This window comes from Typopeltis vanoorti, chromosome 4 (assembly GCF_054136105.1).
Source record: "Typopeltis vanoorti isolate ZY-2024b chromosome 4, IOZ_Tvanoo_1.0, whole genome shotgun sequence".
Lineage (NCBI taxonomy): Eukaryota > Metazoa > Arthropoda > Arachnida > Uropygi > Thelyphonidae > Typopeltis > Typopeltis vanoorti.
In genome coordinates this window covers 104801460-104820123 of record NC_143552.1, presented here as the reverse complement: position 1 = coordinate 104820123, position 18664 = coordinate 104801460, and the positions used below count along the sequence as shown (strand labels likewise).

General features: G+C 34.8%; 1 protein-coding gene across 1 annotated transcript in view; it reads right to left on the bottom strand.

Moving 5' to 3' along the window:
• Vps15 (vacuolar protein sorting 15) overlaps nt 1-16190 on the bottom strand; it is a 529585-nt gene extending 513395 nt beyond the window's left edge. Inside the window, exons 1-2 of the mRNA XM_090391958.1 lie at nt 16126-16190; nt 7800-7920 (exon numbers count right to left, since the gene is read on the bottom strand). Coding sequence (XP_090248084.1) covers nt 7800-7891 — 92 coding nt within the window. The 5' untranslated portion in view covers nt 7892-7920; nt 16126-16190. The remainder of the gene's footprint in view (nt 1-7799; nt 7921-16125) is intronic.
• Nucleotides 16191-18664: the final 2474 nt, after the last annotated feature.

The following is an 18664-nucleotide window of genomic DNA, read 5'->3' as shown; positions in this document are numbered from 1 at the left end:
GAAAAGAATTACATGTAAGAAAGTTTTAAAGAGAATAAAAGTTGATTAGCTCTCAGACTGTAGACTAAAATACACAAATATTATTCAAGAAAAAATGAAAGAGTTTGAGAACAAGAACCAAACTATGAAGATTCAGTGGCAAGCCTTGAAGAAAACCCTGATTGATTCAGTCAGAGAGGCATGTGGTGAGGTTGTGTGAGCAAGGATAGAAAAATCAGAACTGCATGGTGGACACAAGAAGTTAAAGAGGCAGTGAAGGAAAAGAAGAAAGCATATCAAAAGTTCCTGGCAAATAAGTCAGCTTGTGCTCTTAGAGAATACAGAGCCAAATGTAAGAAAGCAAAACACTGTGTAAAACTAGCTAAACAAAAGTCATGGGAGGACTTTGGCAAGAACATAGAAAATAAATATCAAGAAGTGGTAAGATATTCTGGAGGTTACTGAAGAAGCTTAGAAATGGAGGTAAAGAGTGCTGTAAAAGGAGTTAGAGATGATAAAGGTGACATGAAAACAGGAGAAAAAGATATCCTTAAAGTATGGAGTAATTACTTTGAAAAACTGCTAAATGAAACAAGCAGTGATGACAGCACAGTGGTAAAAAACACTGACCAGGCATGCAGTCAGGAATACATATCCATACTTGAAGTAGAAAAAGCCATCAAAAGCCTGAAATGTGGAAAGGTAGCAGGAGTAGATGATATTCGACCAGAAATGCTCAAGTATGGAGGTATAAAAGTCATACAGTGGCTGCACCGCACAGTTCAGAAAGTCTGGACAGAGGGATGAATTCCAGATGATTGGAGCAGAGCTCTCATAGTACTCATATAAAAAGGAAAATAAAACTGAATGTGAGAATTACAGCGGCATTTCATTGCTGAGTGTTTCTGGTAAGATATTATTATTATTATTATTATTTCAGTCGACTCCAGGGAGTCCTTAGACTCATCGAGGTAGGCCCTAAACATCATGTCCACACAACTATACGACATTCTCACAGTATCTATCATACCTTGCCTTGAACTCGCTTGCTAATGCTTCTGCCTGGTATCTCCACTTGGGCCTGGCTCCCACTGAAGAGACCTCAATAAAGGGCGAAACTAGTCTGGGTAATGGCCCTTCCCTTAATGTATAACATTATACATATCTGCAAGGAGATGTGTTTTGCATTATGGGAGATACTGAGATAGGAGTGTTGGTAGCTTGCTCCACCTTTGCAAGGAGTTGCCCGGTGTTGTACAACTTTACCCCAGTCCTGAAGATACTTTCAGGCGCAAACTTTGTTTGCACAACTTGGATAAAGGATTAAACTAAATTTATTATATAGTCTGACCAAGTGAAAAATAAACTTTCAACATCCGTAGGAGGAGGTTGGCAACTATGTCATGGAACCTTTTTCTTTTTTCGCTGCTCTGGAACATTTATGGTAATTCAAACCAGTCCAGTCCTTAATGTCTTCAAACCACATTCTCCACACTCTCCCTCTTTTTCCATCAAATTCCCCTTCTAATATTAATTTCTGAATACCTTCTTGTGTAGTTAGATGCTATCCATGACAGTTAATCAATAATGACTCTACCATTAAGTGATGGAGGAGGGTAATTACATGATAAAAGGCAGAATGCCAATGATATTTTGATCCACGAAAAATCCTAAGGTGGTCTTAGTATTTCATCCACATCGGCCGAAGTAGAGTGATGTGTGGCAAATTTCATCGGGAATTAACATGAAACTTAAGTGTGCTTATACTCCCAGAGAAGGAAGAAGTAGTGAGAGTTTTTGAGTAATTAGAGAAGGTAGTTAAGATAGAGGAAAAGCAGATTCTTGATTGTGATCTAAAAAGCTAAGTATCAAATAAATACCAAATATCAAACAAATACAAGAATATTTTGGGAAAATTTGGTCAACAGAGTAGAACTAAAAATAATGGTCATCACCTGCTGAATATATCTCTGGGGAAATGGACTAGTCATTACTAACACTCTGGTGAAACAGAAAAAATATCTATAAATTCACATAAAGAGAACCCAAAAAATAAAAAAAATCTCATTGATATTATTAAATCTCATCTCATATGTTATTGCAGACAGTAAGAAGTGATATCTTCACACAATATTAATTTATTTTCATGGTATTCATTGCAACACAGAATGATAAGAAAATAATTAATATTTATTAACTTATTAATTGATATTTTGCCAGTACAGTTTTGTGTACAGTACACGAAACAACAACAATTTGATGCAACAGTGAGACTAGTTTAAAAAATTGTAATGGACAACACAAAGAACTAAAGTCCTAATTAAGTATCATCTATGTTGGAAAACAAAAAACAAGTATTAATTAGATCTTAAAATAACTGTCGTCTCCCAGATTTTTGGTAAATTTATACAGCCATATTTGCTGAGGTTTGGAATATATTTTAAAGCTGCTGTTGATTCCAAAAAAAAAAAAAAAAATCTCTCTGACTTATGACTTCTGTGTAGCCCTTTTGTTTTCTTCCATTTGATCCTGTGTGAAGGGGTAATCAAGGCATGGTCTGCTAAACTGAAATGATAGTACCAGATGTATTTTTTAATGTTCACCAAGGCAGATGACAACAGTTTTTCCTGTTCGTCCATAGTAAGTCAGGTCACAAGAACAGGACATGTTTTTATTTGTACACCCATCATGTTTTTATTTGTACACGTGGGTCTCGTTTCCGTAGCGTCTTCTCTGAACAGCTTAGGTCTCCACGTGCTTTATGCACACGAGACCACTTGGGGCAACTTCTTAATCCGATGGTTTGCCCTTGTACTATGACCTTGTGTTGTCACTTTGTTACATGCAATTTATACAGCAATTCATTGTGTATCAATCTTAACAAGTAATATAAAATTTACCAAACTTCACTATCAAATATACAATCTAGTAGAAATTTTTTTTACACTGAAATATTCACAATTTTTCTTCTTCTTAATCACTGTATCCTATATTTGTCCAGATATATATAATATATATATCTTTTCAAGGTTTAACTTGTTAGATTATGATTGAATAAATTCCTAATGAATTTTATTCATTCAAAATTCAACACCACCACCTTGGGCTCTATGAAAAAATTGGACTGATGACACAATTTTTGTGCTCCTAACCAGACATTGATTTTTGGAGTGTTCTTTTAATTTTTGATCACTTGGTGACGATTCAGCATTCAAATCAATGAAGAATTCATATTTTCCAAATACAAGTAGCATAATGGTTATACCACTATATTATTACTATGGCTATTGAAGTATTTTAAAGTAAAGTCAAAAACCTCTATATACAAAGAGCCTAGGTGGGAAGATACATGTGCAAACTTTTGTTTGTTCATGTGTGTGTGTAAAGGATGAAAGCAACAATATACCGTATTTTTCGGACCATAAGACGCACCTTTTTACATAGAAAAATCAACTTAAAATTGGGGTGCGTCTTATGGTCCGAAGGTAACATTACCGAAGCTGTTAGTGAAGTTCAATTACTGGCGCAATATGTTAATAAAATTAGTAAGTACGCCACTGAAGGTAGGTACCTAAGTTATCTAGCTGCATGTGGGTGAATCACCAATTTAGAGTGTCAATAGTCATTAGTGTGTAAATATGTGCTTTTTGTATGGTTCATTTGAATTATTTTTTATAAGTCGTTAAAATTTTTATCTTAAAATTAGAAAAAATGAGTGTAAAACAAAAAAGACTTTCATATAACATGAGTTATAAATTAAATGTGATAAATTATGCAAAACAATATGGAAAGAGAGCAGCAGTAAGACATTTTGGTCCACCACCACCAACAGAAAAAATGGTTCACAAGTGAAGAAAACAAGAGGAACAATTAGAGTGTCAATAGTCATTAGTGTGTAAACATATGTGCTTTTTGTATGGTTCATTTGAATTATTTTTTATAAGTCGTTAAAATTTTTATCTTAAAATTAGAAAAAATGAGTGTAAAACAAAAAAGACTTTCATATAACATGAGTTATAAATTAAATGTGATAAATTATGCAAAACAATATGGAAAGAGAGCAGCAGTAAGACATTTTGGTCCACCACCACCAACAGAAAAAATGGTTCACAAGTGAAGAAAACAAGAGGAACAATTAGAGTGTCAATAGTCATTAGTGTGTAAACATATGTGCTTTTTGTATGGTTCATTTGAATTATTTTTTATAAGTCGTTAAAATTTTTATCTTAAAATTAGAAAAAATGAGTGTAAAACAAAAAAGACTTTCATATAACATGAGTTATAAATTAAATGTGATAAATTATGCAAAACAATATGGAAAGAGAGCAGCAGTAAGACATTTTGGTCCACCACCACCAACAGAAAAAATGGTTCACAAGTGAAGAAAACAAGAGGAACAATTAAAACTGCTATGTAAAACACAAGAAAACATCATTCTGTTCGCACCTAGAAAAATGGCCAGAATTAGAAGTACAAATGAAAAATTGGGTAACAAATCATCGAAACATGGGAATATCTGTTTCTACAAAAATGATAATTTTTGAAACGAAATGATGGGCAACTGCTAATGGGATTTTAGATTTTACTGGATCACCATCTTGGTGCTTTAGATTATGAAAAGACACTGGTTATGCATGCGTACAAAAACCACTCTAGCTCAAAAAATGCCGGCTGACTATTAAGCTAAAATTATAGAATTCCATAGATTTGTCATATCAGCGAGAAGGAAATTTAACTTTGAACTTAATCAAATTGCGAACATGGATGAAGTGCCTCTAACTTTTGATGTTCCTTCAAATCGGACAGTAGAATCAAAAGGCACCAAATCAATAGTGATCAAAACAGGTCATAAAAAAACTCACTACACTGTAGTTTCAGCTTGTTGCGCAGACGGAACAAAACTACTCCATGTTAATCTTCAAGAGAAAAACGTTAACGAGAGATGAAATTCCTCATGGCATTATTATCCACGTTCAAGATAAAGGCTGCATGGACGAAACAGGAATAAAATTATGGATACAAAAGATATGGGCTAAACGTCCAGGTGCATTGTTTAAAAAGCCTGCGATGTTAATGTGGGATCAATTCAGAGCGCATAAAACAACCAAGAAGCTTCTAAAAGAAATTCATATTTATAAATTTAGGGACACAAAAACACACGTGTTGAAAAGATTATTTTATTAATTACTAATAAAATCTTAACAATCTCAACATTTTATTAGTAATTAATAAAATAATCTTTTCAACACGTGTGTTTTTGTGTCCCTAAATTTATAAATATGAATGTTGATCACCATGTAATTCTATAAACAAAATGAATACAGAATTAGCTGTCATTCCTGGAGACCTTACAAGTCAATTACAACCCTTGGATCTATTAATAAACCATATAAATTTATGCGGGAAGAATGGAACAAATGGATGGCAAAGCCAAATCACGATGTTACAGCAACAGGATTCATGAAACAGCCAATAATTTCAGAAGTATGTACCTGGGTGAAAAATTCATGGGAAGCTGTGAAAGAAGAGACGATTATAAAGTCATTTAAGAAATGCGGGATAAGTAATGCGATGGATGGTACTGAAGATGACGCAGTTTTTGAAGGGAGTGACAACAATAGTTCAGATGAAAGTAATACGAACAGTGACCAGTGATAGTGCCGAGAATGAAGATGAACTGAATGTTGATTGTAACAATAAATAAAAATTAAGTCAGAATTGGTAAATATCTTTATATAATAAAATATTTTTTTCTAAAAATCATCTCATAAATTTGGGGTGCATCTTATCGACCAAAAAATATGGTAATTTCTTGTCAGGTATAATTCACTTGCTGACTAAGCAAAAACAAAACAAAATATGCTACAACTATTTCGTAATTATCTGAACAGTGGAAGGCAGAGATTCTGAGCCAAATCAATGAAGATATATTTTTCAAATACAAGTAGCACAATGGTATACCACTATATTATTACTATGGATGAGCAAAAGCTGTAGCAATTTTTTTTTTGCTGGGTCAGAGAGTAAATTATATCCAACAAGAAATTAGCTAGATCCTACTGATGAGAACTTAGTAAAGTTCAAAAACAGTCCAGGTAGTGACCATTCCCTACTCTTGTACTAAACAAATAGTCTAGAAAACATAACTAAACTTTTTGTATATGTATATATATATATATATATACGAGGGTTACTTGAAAAGTTTGGTAAAGTCCCAATAGACAGTGACAGAATTTATTCATTCACACCGGTTTCGGCATGTATCATCTTTTTCATGACCCCTGGCAAAATTGTAACCACCTGAAACACGTAGTTCTCGATTGGCAAACATTTAAAATGACCGTGTTTGCATTTTTGATAAAAATGGAGAAAACGAGTTTTGTGCAGTGATAAAACACTTTTATTTGAAGAAGTGGACAGCTGTGCAGATCAAAGCTGAGTTAGATGCAGTTCATGGGGACTCTGCACCAGCATTAAAGACTATTTATTTTTGGATAAATGAATTTAAATGTGGTCGTAAGTCCATCAAGATACGAAGGAAATGATTGACAAAATCCATGCTATTGTTATGGAAGACCACCAAGTGAAAGTGAGTGAGATTGCTGAGACTGTAGGCATCTCAACTGAATGGATGTATAACATCCTACACAAAGAATTGCACATGAAAAAGCTATGTGTGTGTGTGTGTGCAATGGGTGCCACGATTGTTGACCGTTGATCAAAAACACATGTGAAAACACATTTCAATGCAGTATTTGGCGATGTTTAATCACAATCTGCAGGATTTTTTGAATCAATTTGTGACTATAGACAAAACTTGGATCCACCACTATACATCTGAGTCCAAGTAGCAGTCAAAAGAGTGGACAATGCCTAGTGCAGGAGCACCAAAAAAAGTGAAGACCATTTTGTCAGCTGGGAAGGTGATGGCCACTGTTTTTTGGGATTCCCAAGGAATTATCATGATAGACTATTTGAAAAAGGTAAGACAATAACGGGAGTCTATTATGCATCATTGTTGGACCATTTAAAAGAAGAACTGAAGAAAAAAACAGGCAAAGACTGGTGCACAAAAAAGTGCTTTTTCATAGACAATGCACTGCCCCACACATCGGCTTCATAATGCCAAAATTGCTTGAATTGAGGTTCGAATTGGTTCCACATCCACCGTATTCTATGGACTTGGCCCCATGTGACTTCTTCTAGTTCCCAAACTTAAACATTTTCTTCAAACAAAGATGTCATCAAAGCTGTCACTGACAATTTTGCACAATTTGGCAAATCTTACTTTTAGATGTGATGAAAAAATTGGAAACTCGCTGGACTGAATGTGTAGACCTCGATGGAAACTTTGTTGAGAAATAAAGGTGATTATTTCCAAAAAAATGTGTTTAACTTATTTTTTCACCAAAATTTTCAAACAACCTTCTGTTGATTTCACATTAAATTACCTCATTATTTCATAATGCACAATCACACCTTCTTTCAGATGTGCAATTATGAAACCAAGATAATATGATGTGAAGTTAATAGCCTCTATATATAAATAGTCTAGTTATGAAGGTATTTATTTCAGATGCAAATTTTTTGCTTTCTTATGCTTGGATAAGGAATAGAAACATGAATTTCTTGCCTAATATAATTAATTTAATATTAATTAAATATAATTATCAGAAATTGAATTAATTTACATTACAGCAAATTAATTACAATTAGCAGGGAAAAAGTAAATTAATGATTTAACTGCATTTTTCTGTTCAACTAAATGTAAATTATTTTCTGAAATTCAAATTGGAAGCTGTAAAAGATATGATTCTCACCTCATGTCATACTGAAAATCTGGTAAATCAGTTAAGTAGTACTCTACAGGAAAGATCTGAGATGGAGCAATACCAGCCAGCTGGTTACCCATGTTGAGGAAAGCCCTCTTGCGAGCAAATTCTATAAAAAATTTTGAGTTAATTTTTGTATTCAGTATATTTACTTTTTAATGTTTACATATTCATATAACTTAAATAATATGTTAATTATATTTATAGTAGCTTTTACAAATCTCACAAAATCTTAGACTAATTTATAAGATCACCCATACAAATGAAGAATATGGAATGGCTGATTTCCAGCAAAGTTCCACTATGCTGTTCCCACAATGATATAAATAAACAAACTTACTCACAAAGGGATCTGTGAAATTTACCTAAGAGCTTGAAGAATATCAACTAAAATACAAGCAGCATACAGTAAGGAAGTGCTAAAATCACTCCATACAAGAGTACCAGCACTTGCTATGCCAAAATGAAATTTCATAAATGCATAAAAATTAGCATAAAGTTAAATCTCAGTCAACAATCTGGATCCTGATACACTAACCAAATCTATATTGTTGGTTTAGTGGAGAAGCAAGCCAACACCTGCTTAAGAAATAACATCATACATAAAAACTCAAGGACTGGCATTTTAAGTGGCTGTTTGTAAGATTCTCAGTTGATATTTCAACTGATAATCCCCAAGCTCTTGAATGAATTTTCATAGATCCTGTTATGAGATTTTTTTTTTTTTCCTCATGGCATTGCTATGGAGAGCAACAAAATGGAACCTTCAGCTGCATTCATGGGTTCAACCTGCTCTAGAAACCGAACATGAAACTTTTTTCCAAGTCATTTTAGACCAATAAGAGGGGCGGAGGACAATGTTTAGTTATAGATCAGTTCGCAAGTAATGATGACTACCACTGGTAGTCATCATTACTTGCTAGTAATGATGCCAGTATCAGCAATAAGCTATAAAATCACTGAGAATGATTTTATCATGAAAGGAGAATAAATTTTTGTTTTAAACTGACTCAAAAGCAATAATGCCACTTTTATGAAATTTCTTTTGGCCAACAACATAAAAATGTCTGATAGAAAAATAATATAATTTAAGAATAAGTGTGCAAAGAGACTGAAGAATGAGAGATCTCCATTTAATTAAAATAATTTTATTTTTTTTAGGCCTGTGTAGCCCTGTGGAAATGATACTTTTATCTGTTTTCTAATCCCTTCTTTGAATGGTTCCCGAGTTAATCAACTGCTGGCAGGGATAAGCAGGTTTTTATCCTGTAAACTCAGTTTTTCATCTCAACTCAAGAAAATTGACAACAGAACCCACACTATTTCAGACAATAGTATACTACATTAGGGACCACAAGATGGTGGCACTTGTCCACCTCTTTTCACCAGAAGCCATTTATTAGTGATAGTCTTGGACTAGTCATCTCTGATTGGTGAACAGTAGAGCTGACTGCCCCCTCAGGCTCCTAAAGTTACATAGGGCTATAATTTTTTAATTTATTCTCCTTAATCAAGTGTTTCTCCATTAAAACAACAAATCTTTTTAATGTATAATTAAATAATCCAACTTGATTGATTTAATTAATAAATGCCTCACCTGTTTGACTGAGTGGGGTAATATCTGCTTTCCAACAAACAGGTTGTGAGTCCAATCATGGACACTGATGTTTGTGACTGGTTTTAGGCTGCAGATGAATTTCAGTGTCCAGCATGGGATCACTTTCTCACTTAACTGAGGCTTGAAGTGGCACTTGAAAAAAGTTCCATGTTTGGTCTCTAGAGTAGGGTTTCCAAAATATGTGAAAATCAATTATTATATAAAATATATTTTATCAAAATCACAGTACTGATGTATGATAGGCTTTCAACCTCTCACTGAATCACATTAAAAAAAAAAAGTATACAATACCAAAATGGGAGAAGTTGCCATTTGGTAACCACATAATCAACATCTGCAATGTGTTTGTTCAAAAGAGAGAAATAAGTCCATGTATTGAAATGAGTATACGTCAATAAATTTTACTATTCTCCCTAGAATATCTCTTTAGACTACATATGTTTTTTGTGATACAAGCTACATGACAATATGTCTTATTGTCATGTAGCGTGTATCCTGTACAGATGTATGTTTTCCTGATGATGACCTCAATACAGAGGTTGAAACGTTGAGTGTTACTTTTTTTTTTATTTGGAGGGTGGTGAATGAGTGGAATAAGCTGTCAGAGTCTGTTGTGGGTGCCATGACTGTGAATGAGTTCAAAGCAAAGTATGACTGATACTGTGCAAATGCTGAATAGTTCTCGACAGATGTTTAGGGCCTCCCTCTTTGAGTCTCAGAACTCCTTGGAGTTGCCCGTAATAATAATAATAATGTTAAGTAATGTAATTTTTCTAACATGTAGCTTGTATGTCTCCATAAATTCTTTACTCATTAAATTCATTCAAGTTGCATCCTAGTGTGCCAAATGAACGGCACATTCACATTCAACAAGAATCTGAAAATTTCATCACCTGGTGTGAAATCACTACACTGCTTAGTGGATAAAAGAAGTGGCTTAGAAAAGTTGCATGCCTCTCTCTCTCTCCAAGAGAGGGTTTCAAGATTAACCAATAGATTAGTCTCATGGATTAGAAAAGGGTACCAATACTGATGTCATGAATGGGATTCAGATAAAAATAATAATAATAAAATTATATATGGACAAAACATTTATACAGACATAAAAAAAAAATTTAGGTTTACAAAGTGTTTAAAAACAAAATAATAAAATAAAATAATAATAATAATAAAAGCAATGGAGTTTGCATTTCCTTGGATTTTATTTCCTTTGGACTAACTCGCAAATATCTTCTCAAACTTCACTTTTTCCTTCCCATTCTTGTCAGTTTGATTAATCCATTTCCCTCCTTATTTGATCTTTATACAGCTGCAGTTTACTATTTTCAGATGTCATGCTCTGCCAATTGCATTTTTTGAATTGTTCATCATAATCAGGATTGATAGAAGCTGACTGCACAGCACTCCACAATCACTCACTTTTCTGGCTACCTACCCAAGACAGAACATGATGTAATCACAACCAGTACTGTTATCTTATTCACAATTACACATTAACCATTATTATTATTATTATTATTATATTATTATTATTTCATTATTACATTATTATTATCAAATACAAACCAAAAATTTTCTTTTACATGCTGTCTAGGGTAGCTTATACCAAAGAAAAAGAAATTCACTCTTTCTTTTTATATGCTACATGGCATTCGCTATATTCCTAAACTAAAAGCTCCCAATAAGAATACTTTCCTTTTTCTTCTCCAGCCAATTTTGCTTAAACATTTTAGAGCAGCGCTTCCTGAACTGTGGGCCACGGCCCCCTTGGGGGCCGTAGGTTTTGTTGAGGGGGGCCGTGAAATAATGAAAACAAATTTAAAATGTTTTAAGACTAAGTAGATTTTTTTATTTTAAAAGAAAAGTATTTAACTTTTATTATTTATTATTTCTTTTTTGTTATTTTTTATATTTTAATGGAAAAATTCACACATTGGTGTTGGTTCACAAACTTTCCTGTGTATTTTGGCACTTAATGAATATTAGTAAATATTGCTTATTCATATGTTTCATTTCAAAGCAGTGGTTAATTGTATTTATTTCGAATGCTCTCCAGGGAAGCTCCAAATCTTCCTGTCCCTTTCATCAGGCGTTCTTAATCAGGGACTGTTGATATTGACTTTATATACGTATCAAAACTCGTTTTATATTATCGCTGTCATCCGAGCTAGTTTTCTGTTGCCAATAAAAGTTTCGCATATACTTCACACATGAAAAAAAGCTTAAACAAGTTCATGTGGGGAGATAGTAACTCCTTGCAGTAGTAAACAATATGCCCTCCCTAACAGCCACTATACTGCAGAGGCAATAAAAACAAGTACTTTTATTATGCCAGTGAATAAGGTATGAGGAATCTGTGTAATATATTTCTTAACAAATAGTGCAATTAGAGACAACTGGGATAAAAACACAATTAATGAATCACATGTCCCCTCATACAGAAACTATGCTGTATAGACTGAAACAAAACCATATGTTGCATGGGCAAACACAGTATCTAACTAAAAACTATTGTTATTAAATAGATGTGTATGAGTTTGATTTCCCAAGGTAGCAATAAAATTCAATCGAATGTGTTAAAATTCGTAAAAGTGTTAAAACTAAGTAATATATGTATATATAATGAATGTTATGGCAGTTTCACATATGGAATTCGGATGAAGAGAGTTAGCATTTCAACTCAATTGTCAGCTATGCTTTTATCTTTCGGTTGCGCGATCTTTTGTTAATACCGCACCAATCTTATGCACGTTTTAATAACCTGCCTTTGCTGTCTGTTTCGCGTTAGGCTTAATTACCATAAAGGGAGAAAAGTCACAAAAGAGAAAATGTTCCTGGTCCGGGGATTCCCTTATTCAGGTAATATTCACTAATTTCATGTTATCAGTCTGTGGTGTAACAGTATCGGTAAGTGGTGATATTATTTGATCTATTCTACGTTAAAAAATTGAACCTGAGATGGATGAGTGGCTGATAAAAAAAAAAAAAAAAAAAAAATCCCACGAACAATCAGAAGAAGCAGAAACAGACTCAAAAAAAATGACAGTATTTCATATTTTACCAGAACAGCCCGCATTATCTTCAGAACCAAACGGTAAGAGGCAAAAAATGTAATATATGCATTTGATTTTTGCAATATTCGCTGTGTATGTTTTGTATTGAATATAAATACAATAAATATCATAATAATAATATATCTCTCTATTACGATTTTTTTCGAGGGGGGCCGTGAAATATTTTAATTTTTGTAAAGGGGGGCCCTGACATCCAGAAGTTTGGGAAGCACTTTTAGAGGATATCCAATAGGATGTATTGTCTCTTTTGTAATGTCCAACAATCTAGCAATCAAACAAAATCAAACTACTACAATGAAAATGGTGAAGAGTGCTATGTTTGATAATGCTAACTGTTAAAATGACAGCAGATAGTACCAAAAAAATCTCCAAGAAAAATATGGAGGTAGCATGTTGCTTTCCCCTCCTGAATACAGGCAAACTGGCCAGGAAAAAGCATAAAATTTAAAGACACAGTAATACTATTGGCAGTGAGCAGCAAATAGCATGGTGTGTAGATAAGAGTGGATTATATAGTAAAGATGGTGAGCTGAGTGTAGTAGAGTAGAATGCACTTCCTCAATAAGTCCTTGGAGGTGACATATTATTATTCCTGACACCTCCAAGGAGTCCGAAGACTCATCGCCGGAGGACACCTACAGCTGTCTCAACCACTACACCGAACTTCTACTACGAATCATCTCCATCAACGATATCTACCGCCCACCTCTACCACCACCACCACTAGTATTTTTTGTCTGTAAATTGCGTGTGTTCTGAAGGGCCGATTTGTCTGTATGCGGGATGAAAAACCCTGCTACCTCTGTATGAGATCGGCTAACTCACCTTCAATTGAAATCATCCAGATAAAGATTCCTCCCGTCATGACGAGAATCGAACTTAGACCTATTCTAATCGAAGGGCACAATGTACTGTCGTTCTTCCAATTGTGCTATGGAGGCGTTTGCTTCCATATAATAATATTTTCTGAGGAGGAGGGATTATAGTCCTGCCCCATCCTCTCTGACCTCTTTCTATTCAACAATTAGATGAAAAAACAAGCCATAAGCAAGTATATATTAATCTGACCACTTCAGGAAAGTTAGGTAACATATTTTTAAAAGCTTGATAAAATGAATGTTCTGAAATTCAAGCATGGATAACTAAGGGATACCAATACATTCATTACCTTGTTATAGTACATAAGCAAGTTGATAAAACATGACCTCCCTTCAACACACCCATGCTAACAAGCACAAAGAATGCCACTGTTATCAACTCATAAGCAAGTTGATAAAACATGACCTTCCTTCAGCACACTCATGATAACAAGCACAAAGAATGCCACTGTTATCAACTCACTTTTGTATACTATCTCTCACCAACATCTCCAGTATCTTAACCACAAATCCAGATATACAGACTGGTCTGTACTTGGCCTTATCACCACCACCACCTTTGTGAAGTAAAGCAATTTTATTTTCCTTCAGCTCCTGTTGCAAAACTCATGTTAAATAGGTAGGCCAAAACTGATGCTAACTCCTTGAAACACAAGGTGATATGTCAAGTCCTATTACCTTATTGACATCTAGTCTATTTAACTTCTCATATACTTCTTGCTTGCTCACCATTAAGTTTTCTCTCATTGCATTCCTTTCACTTGAGCATCTTATTTTACACTGAGGATGAAACACCTGATGAAATGCTCACTGAATACCTCGACTATGTCCTCTGATGCAGTTGCATATCTCCCACTTTCATCCATAATCATTCATCTTATCAAAATCATTTTTCCTTCTACTTCCCACATATATATCAAAAAAAATAAATAAAAACTCCCAAGGTTTTTTTCTTGGCCTGATTTGATAATTTCCACTCATACTGTAGTTTTGCTGTCCTTACCAAGTGAGTCACTCTCTCCTTGCCTGCTCTTCAAACTTTTTGTGCAAAGTGTCTCCTTCCAGATTTCATGCTTAATCTTGTCATTTATCCATTTGATACCTATCTTATTCAGCCTTCTGAGCTTTAGAAAACATTCATACATTGATGCTGTTAAGTATTTTTTTGTCAGTTCTTAAGCAGCATTCATTTCCTCACCACTCATCTCTTCATTTCATACTATAGCTACAAGCTGTCTCCTAAGCTTATCATAATCACCAGCCTTGTACTTACTTATATTCTTTCCTCACAGACATCTTCATATGGTTGGCCATAACCCAGATGATCACTTCATAATCACTCTCGCCCACTGGAGGGAAGTACGAAACCCCACTCAAAATTACATCCCCCCAATGAAATTATCAGATCTAAAACTATCGATCCTCATGTGCTCTCCTTTACATATTCATTTTCCTTATTCTCAAAGGCTATCTCTTCATTCCAATTTTGCTGTCATAATTAAATTCACTCATAAGAATCACCTTCCCATTGTTCACTAACCAAGATGCTTATACATTTCTTCATCACCTCCCTCCATATTCCCTGGCCTATAGCAACATCCACTTAAATATCTCTTTCTATCAACCTCGACCTTACACCACACCGGCTCAAAAACCACTGCCACTATTTCCCGCTTTCATGTCTACTTTATGTGGATATAACTCCTTTTCTATCATCCACAGCACTCCTCCCTCCCTTCTTGTCCTTTCTATCCTCACAAAAAATACTTTCCATTTCTATTCCTGTCAGGATATCATCTTCATTCAACCATGGGTGAATTTTTGGGTGAATAAACTTCATCAGTTTAACAATTTCATCTACCTTATTTCTGATACTCCTAGCATTCACATCTGCTAATATTCTAATCCATTCCATTCCGTTCCAATGCTGATCATCCTCAATACATGCATTCACTACTACTTCCAATATCCACTCTCCCTATGCTGTGTCACTGTCCTCCCAGGCTTCCACTGTTTCCCTGTTCCTCTTACATTTTCCATTCCATCTTCATCTCTCACACTACTACTACTATTTCCATTGCCAAGCACTTCAATGTCTTCCATTCCACTCTCCTAATCTTTCACTTCAGCTCTTACTTCTGATCTCCTGTTGGCATCACATATTACACTTATATCTAGAAACAGTTTCTCCAGTTCACTCACTCTAAAGCCATTCAAATGCAATTTGTCACTTTGTATAATTCCGCTCTTCCCTCCAACTTATAAGCTACTTTTTCAACCTGAAATATAAGCAACTTATTTTAATAGTATAATAAAACCAAATGCAGAAAATGCTAACAGTTCTGCATTCATTAAAAACCAATCACAAAAGGGAAAAAAAAAAAGTGTGGATCCATCATGGTTAGAAAAGTGACCTTCTCTGTAAAAAGAATGCGCACGGTGGTTCTCTTTTTTCCCGTCGGAACCGAGAGTTCTAAGAAAATACATGTTTCGGCCAAAAACAGTTCTATTCACCTTATTTATTTTGCAACAATCAACATTATAATACACATGTAGTAGGTGTAAATTTAGATTTTTATTTTCTATTACTGTAAAAGCCTATAAAGTGATATGAATATTCCCTAATAAAGTGCTGTGACTGATAACACATGTATGAACGGAATTAAAAGATAAACAAATATATGAAAGGAAAATAACGTTTATCATTTCATACATCAAACTATAAGTAAACAATAAATCAATACTTTTCAACGGGAAACTGGTATTATTTCAATAATATCAGAGCAGCTGACAATGTGACAGATGGTTGTACAACAAATTACCGCTAGATGGAGACCAAAAATGTGGAATAGAATATTGATATTTTCATTTAATCTAGAAATCGCAAGTTTTCGTAAAGAACATTTGTGTAGAACAAGATAATTAAAACTGATAAAGATAGAAAACTCTGTTTATGCTAATAGAAACTCTTGTTTATTATTTTGAAGAATTCACGATATTACCTGATTATATTATGAAAATTAAATATGGGTATTAACAAAATGTTCTATATTATAAACCACATTAGAAGCACAATAAGGTACTCACTTCATATCACACCAACACGCCACCCATAGTCACAGCCAGAAACCGATAAGAGCTGTTAGAAGCGGTACAAATCACCAATAACTGACTGTGTTGCATCTTGTCATCTTTCATAGTAAGTATCATAATTAGAAGATCCGTCCTTGCTATGGGGGTAGGGGAGTGAAGTTTTTCACGCAGACTGGGACTTTCTCGTCGGGTTTGGTCAGAACTACCCATAAACGAAAACATGTATATTATGAAATAAAAAGAGTTGATTAGAAAAAACGGTCTAGTTTAATCTGTCCATATATGTCCATATTCCAAACTATAGACAATTACAGAATAAGAAATATCTCAAAGAGGCAGAGCTGAAATAGCTGAGCCTTTGGCTTGATTTGAGTCTCAGTAATTTGAGTCTCAGTACAGAGAAGATTTCATAGCAATGGCAAGAATGTGACTCCCATTGCACAAGGTTGTTACAAAGACTTCGTATCTAACTATCGATTTAGTTATTTATGAAGTAGTAGTCAAGATTCTGGAAACGTCTGTAAGAGCACACATAAAGAAACGGGTGGACAGATAATCAATACTTTGCATTGAACAGCACTGGTTTAGTAAGGTAAGGTAAGGTAATGGTTGAGTAACTTCGCATCGCTGTGTTCACTGGGCATCTATAAATGCCGTATGGTCACTCCGATGCTCGGTGATGTGCCACACCAGGCCTCTCCTTGTAGTCCTGTTGTTTGCTTTTCTGGCGTCCTCCGCTCTCTGAAGATCAGCCACTCCACAAACACCATCCATCCGCCTCACTGATAGTCTACCCCTTCTTCTTTTTCCAGGAACTTTACCTTCTATTACTGTTCTGAGAAGTCCCCCCTTCTATCTTTTTTATGTGTCCCAAATATTTTAACTTTCTTCCATCAATAGTATGCTGAGAAAAACCCCCATTTCTTTTCATTACTCCCCAGCGTTTCACATGCTCAACATAGTCAAAAGCTTTAGACTAGTCTAAGAAACGCATTACCAGAGGGAGTCTGAATTCTTTATATTTTTCTATAATCTGTCTAAGGGAAAGAATCTGATCTCTGGTGCCCTTCCCTTTCCTAAAACCTGCTTGTTCCTTTGGCATCTTTGCCTCAACTCTGTCCTCAATCCTATTCAGCATGATCTTCAATAAAATTCTGCTTGCATGAGGTATTAAACTGATAGTTCTATAATTCTTGCACGCCATCATATCACCTTTCTTATGTACCCGTATGAAATCCAACTTCTTCCAGTCTCTAGGCCATGATCCTGTCTTCCATATCCTTGTAATCAATCTATGAAACACTCTTATCCCTCCGTGCCCTGTGGCCTTAATTAACCCTGCTGGGATTACATCTGCACCTGGCGCCTTATTGCTGTTAAGCTTCTTAACTGGTCTTTCAACTTCATGCCTAAGTGAAGGAGGTTCCTAATCAAACTTTTCCTGATAAGAGGGCTTAACATTTTCTTTATCACTCTGCTCTACAGTTCCTCACAGTATTATTTTCATCTGTGTTTGATTTCCAACTATACTGTTAGTAATGTTACTGTCTTTGATGATATTCAATTTACGCTTATACTTTTGCTTTAAGGCACGAACTAAAAATAACATCCTTTTATAAGTATGCCTCCTCATCTGGAACTCTATTTCTTCACATTTATTAGTATAGAACTTTTCCTTGTCCTGCTTGATGGCTCTTCTGACTTCTCTATACAATATCTTGTATTCTTAAGTCCCCGTGTCTTTTGTTTTTCCAACCACCTTCTTTTGATTAGTTCCCATGTTGAATCTGATTGAAAGGGTCCTTTGGTCTTTTTATTGGGCCGAGATACTTCTTTGCTGTATCCTGTATTATCACCTTGAATCCTTTCCAAAGCATTTCTGGTGAGTTCTCCTCATTCGTCTCCAAAATATATATCCATCCGAGTTGATGTTACTTCTGTGAATCTACTAGGAATTACTCTAACATCCAATCTTGTGGGATGTGCCTGACTTGGAAGTTTTCGGAGGCTTAATCTTACTTTGGCTCTTACTAGCTGATGTCTGTACCACAATCTGCTCAAGGACAAGTATGCACATCAGAGATGCTTATCTTCCACCGCTAGAGAGCCAGGATATAATCAATCTGGTGCTTTGACCTATCAATGTTAGATGTCCAAGTATAGGTGCGTCGTAGATGTTTCTGGAAGTAG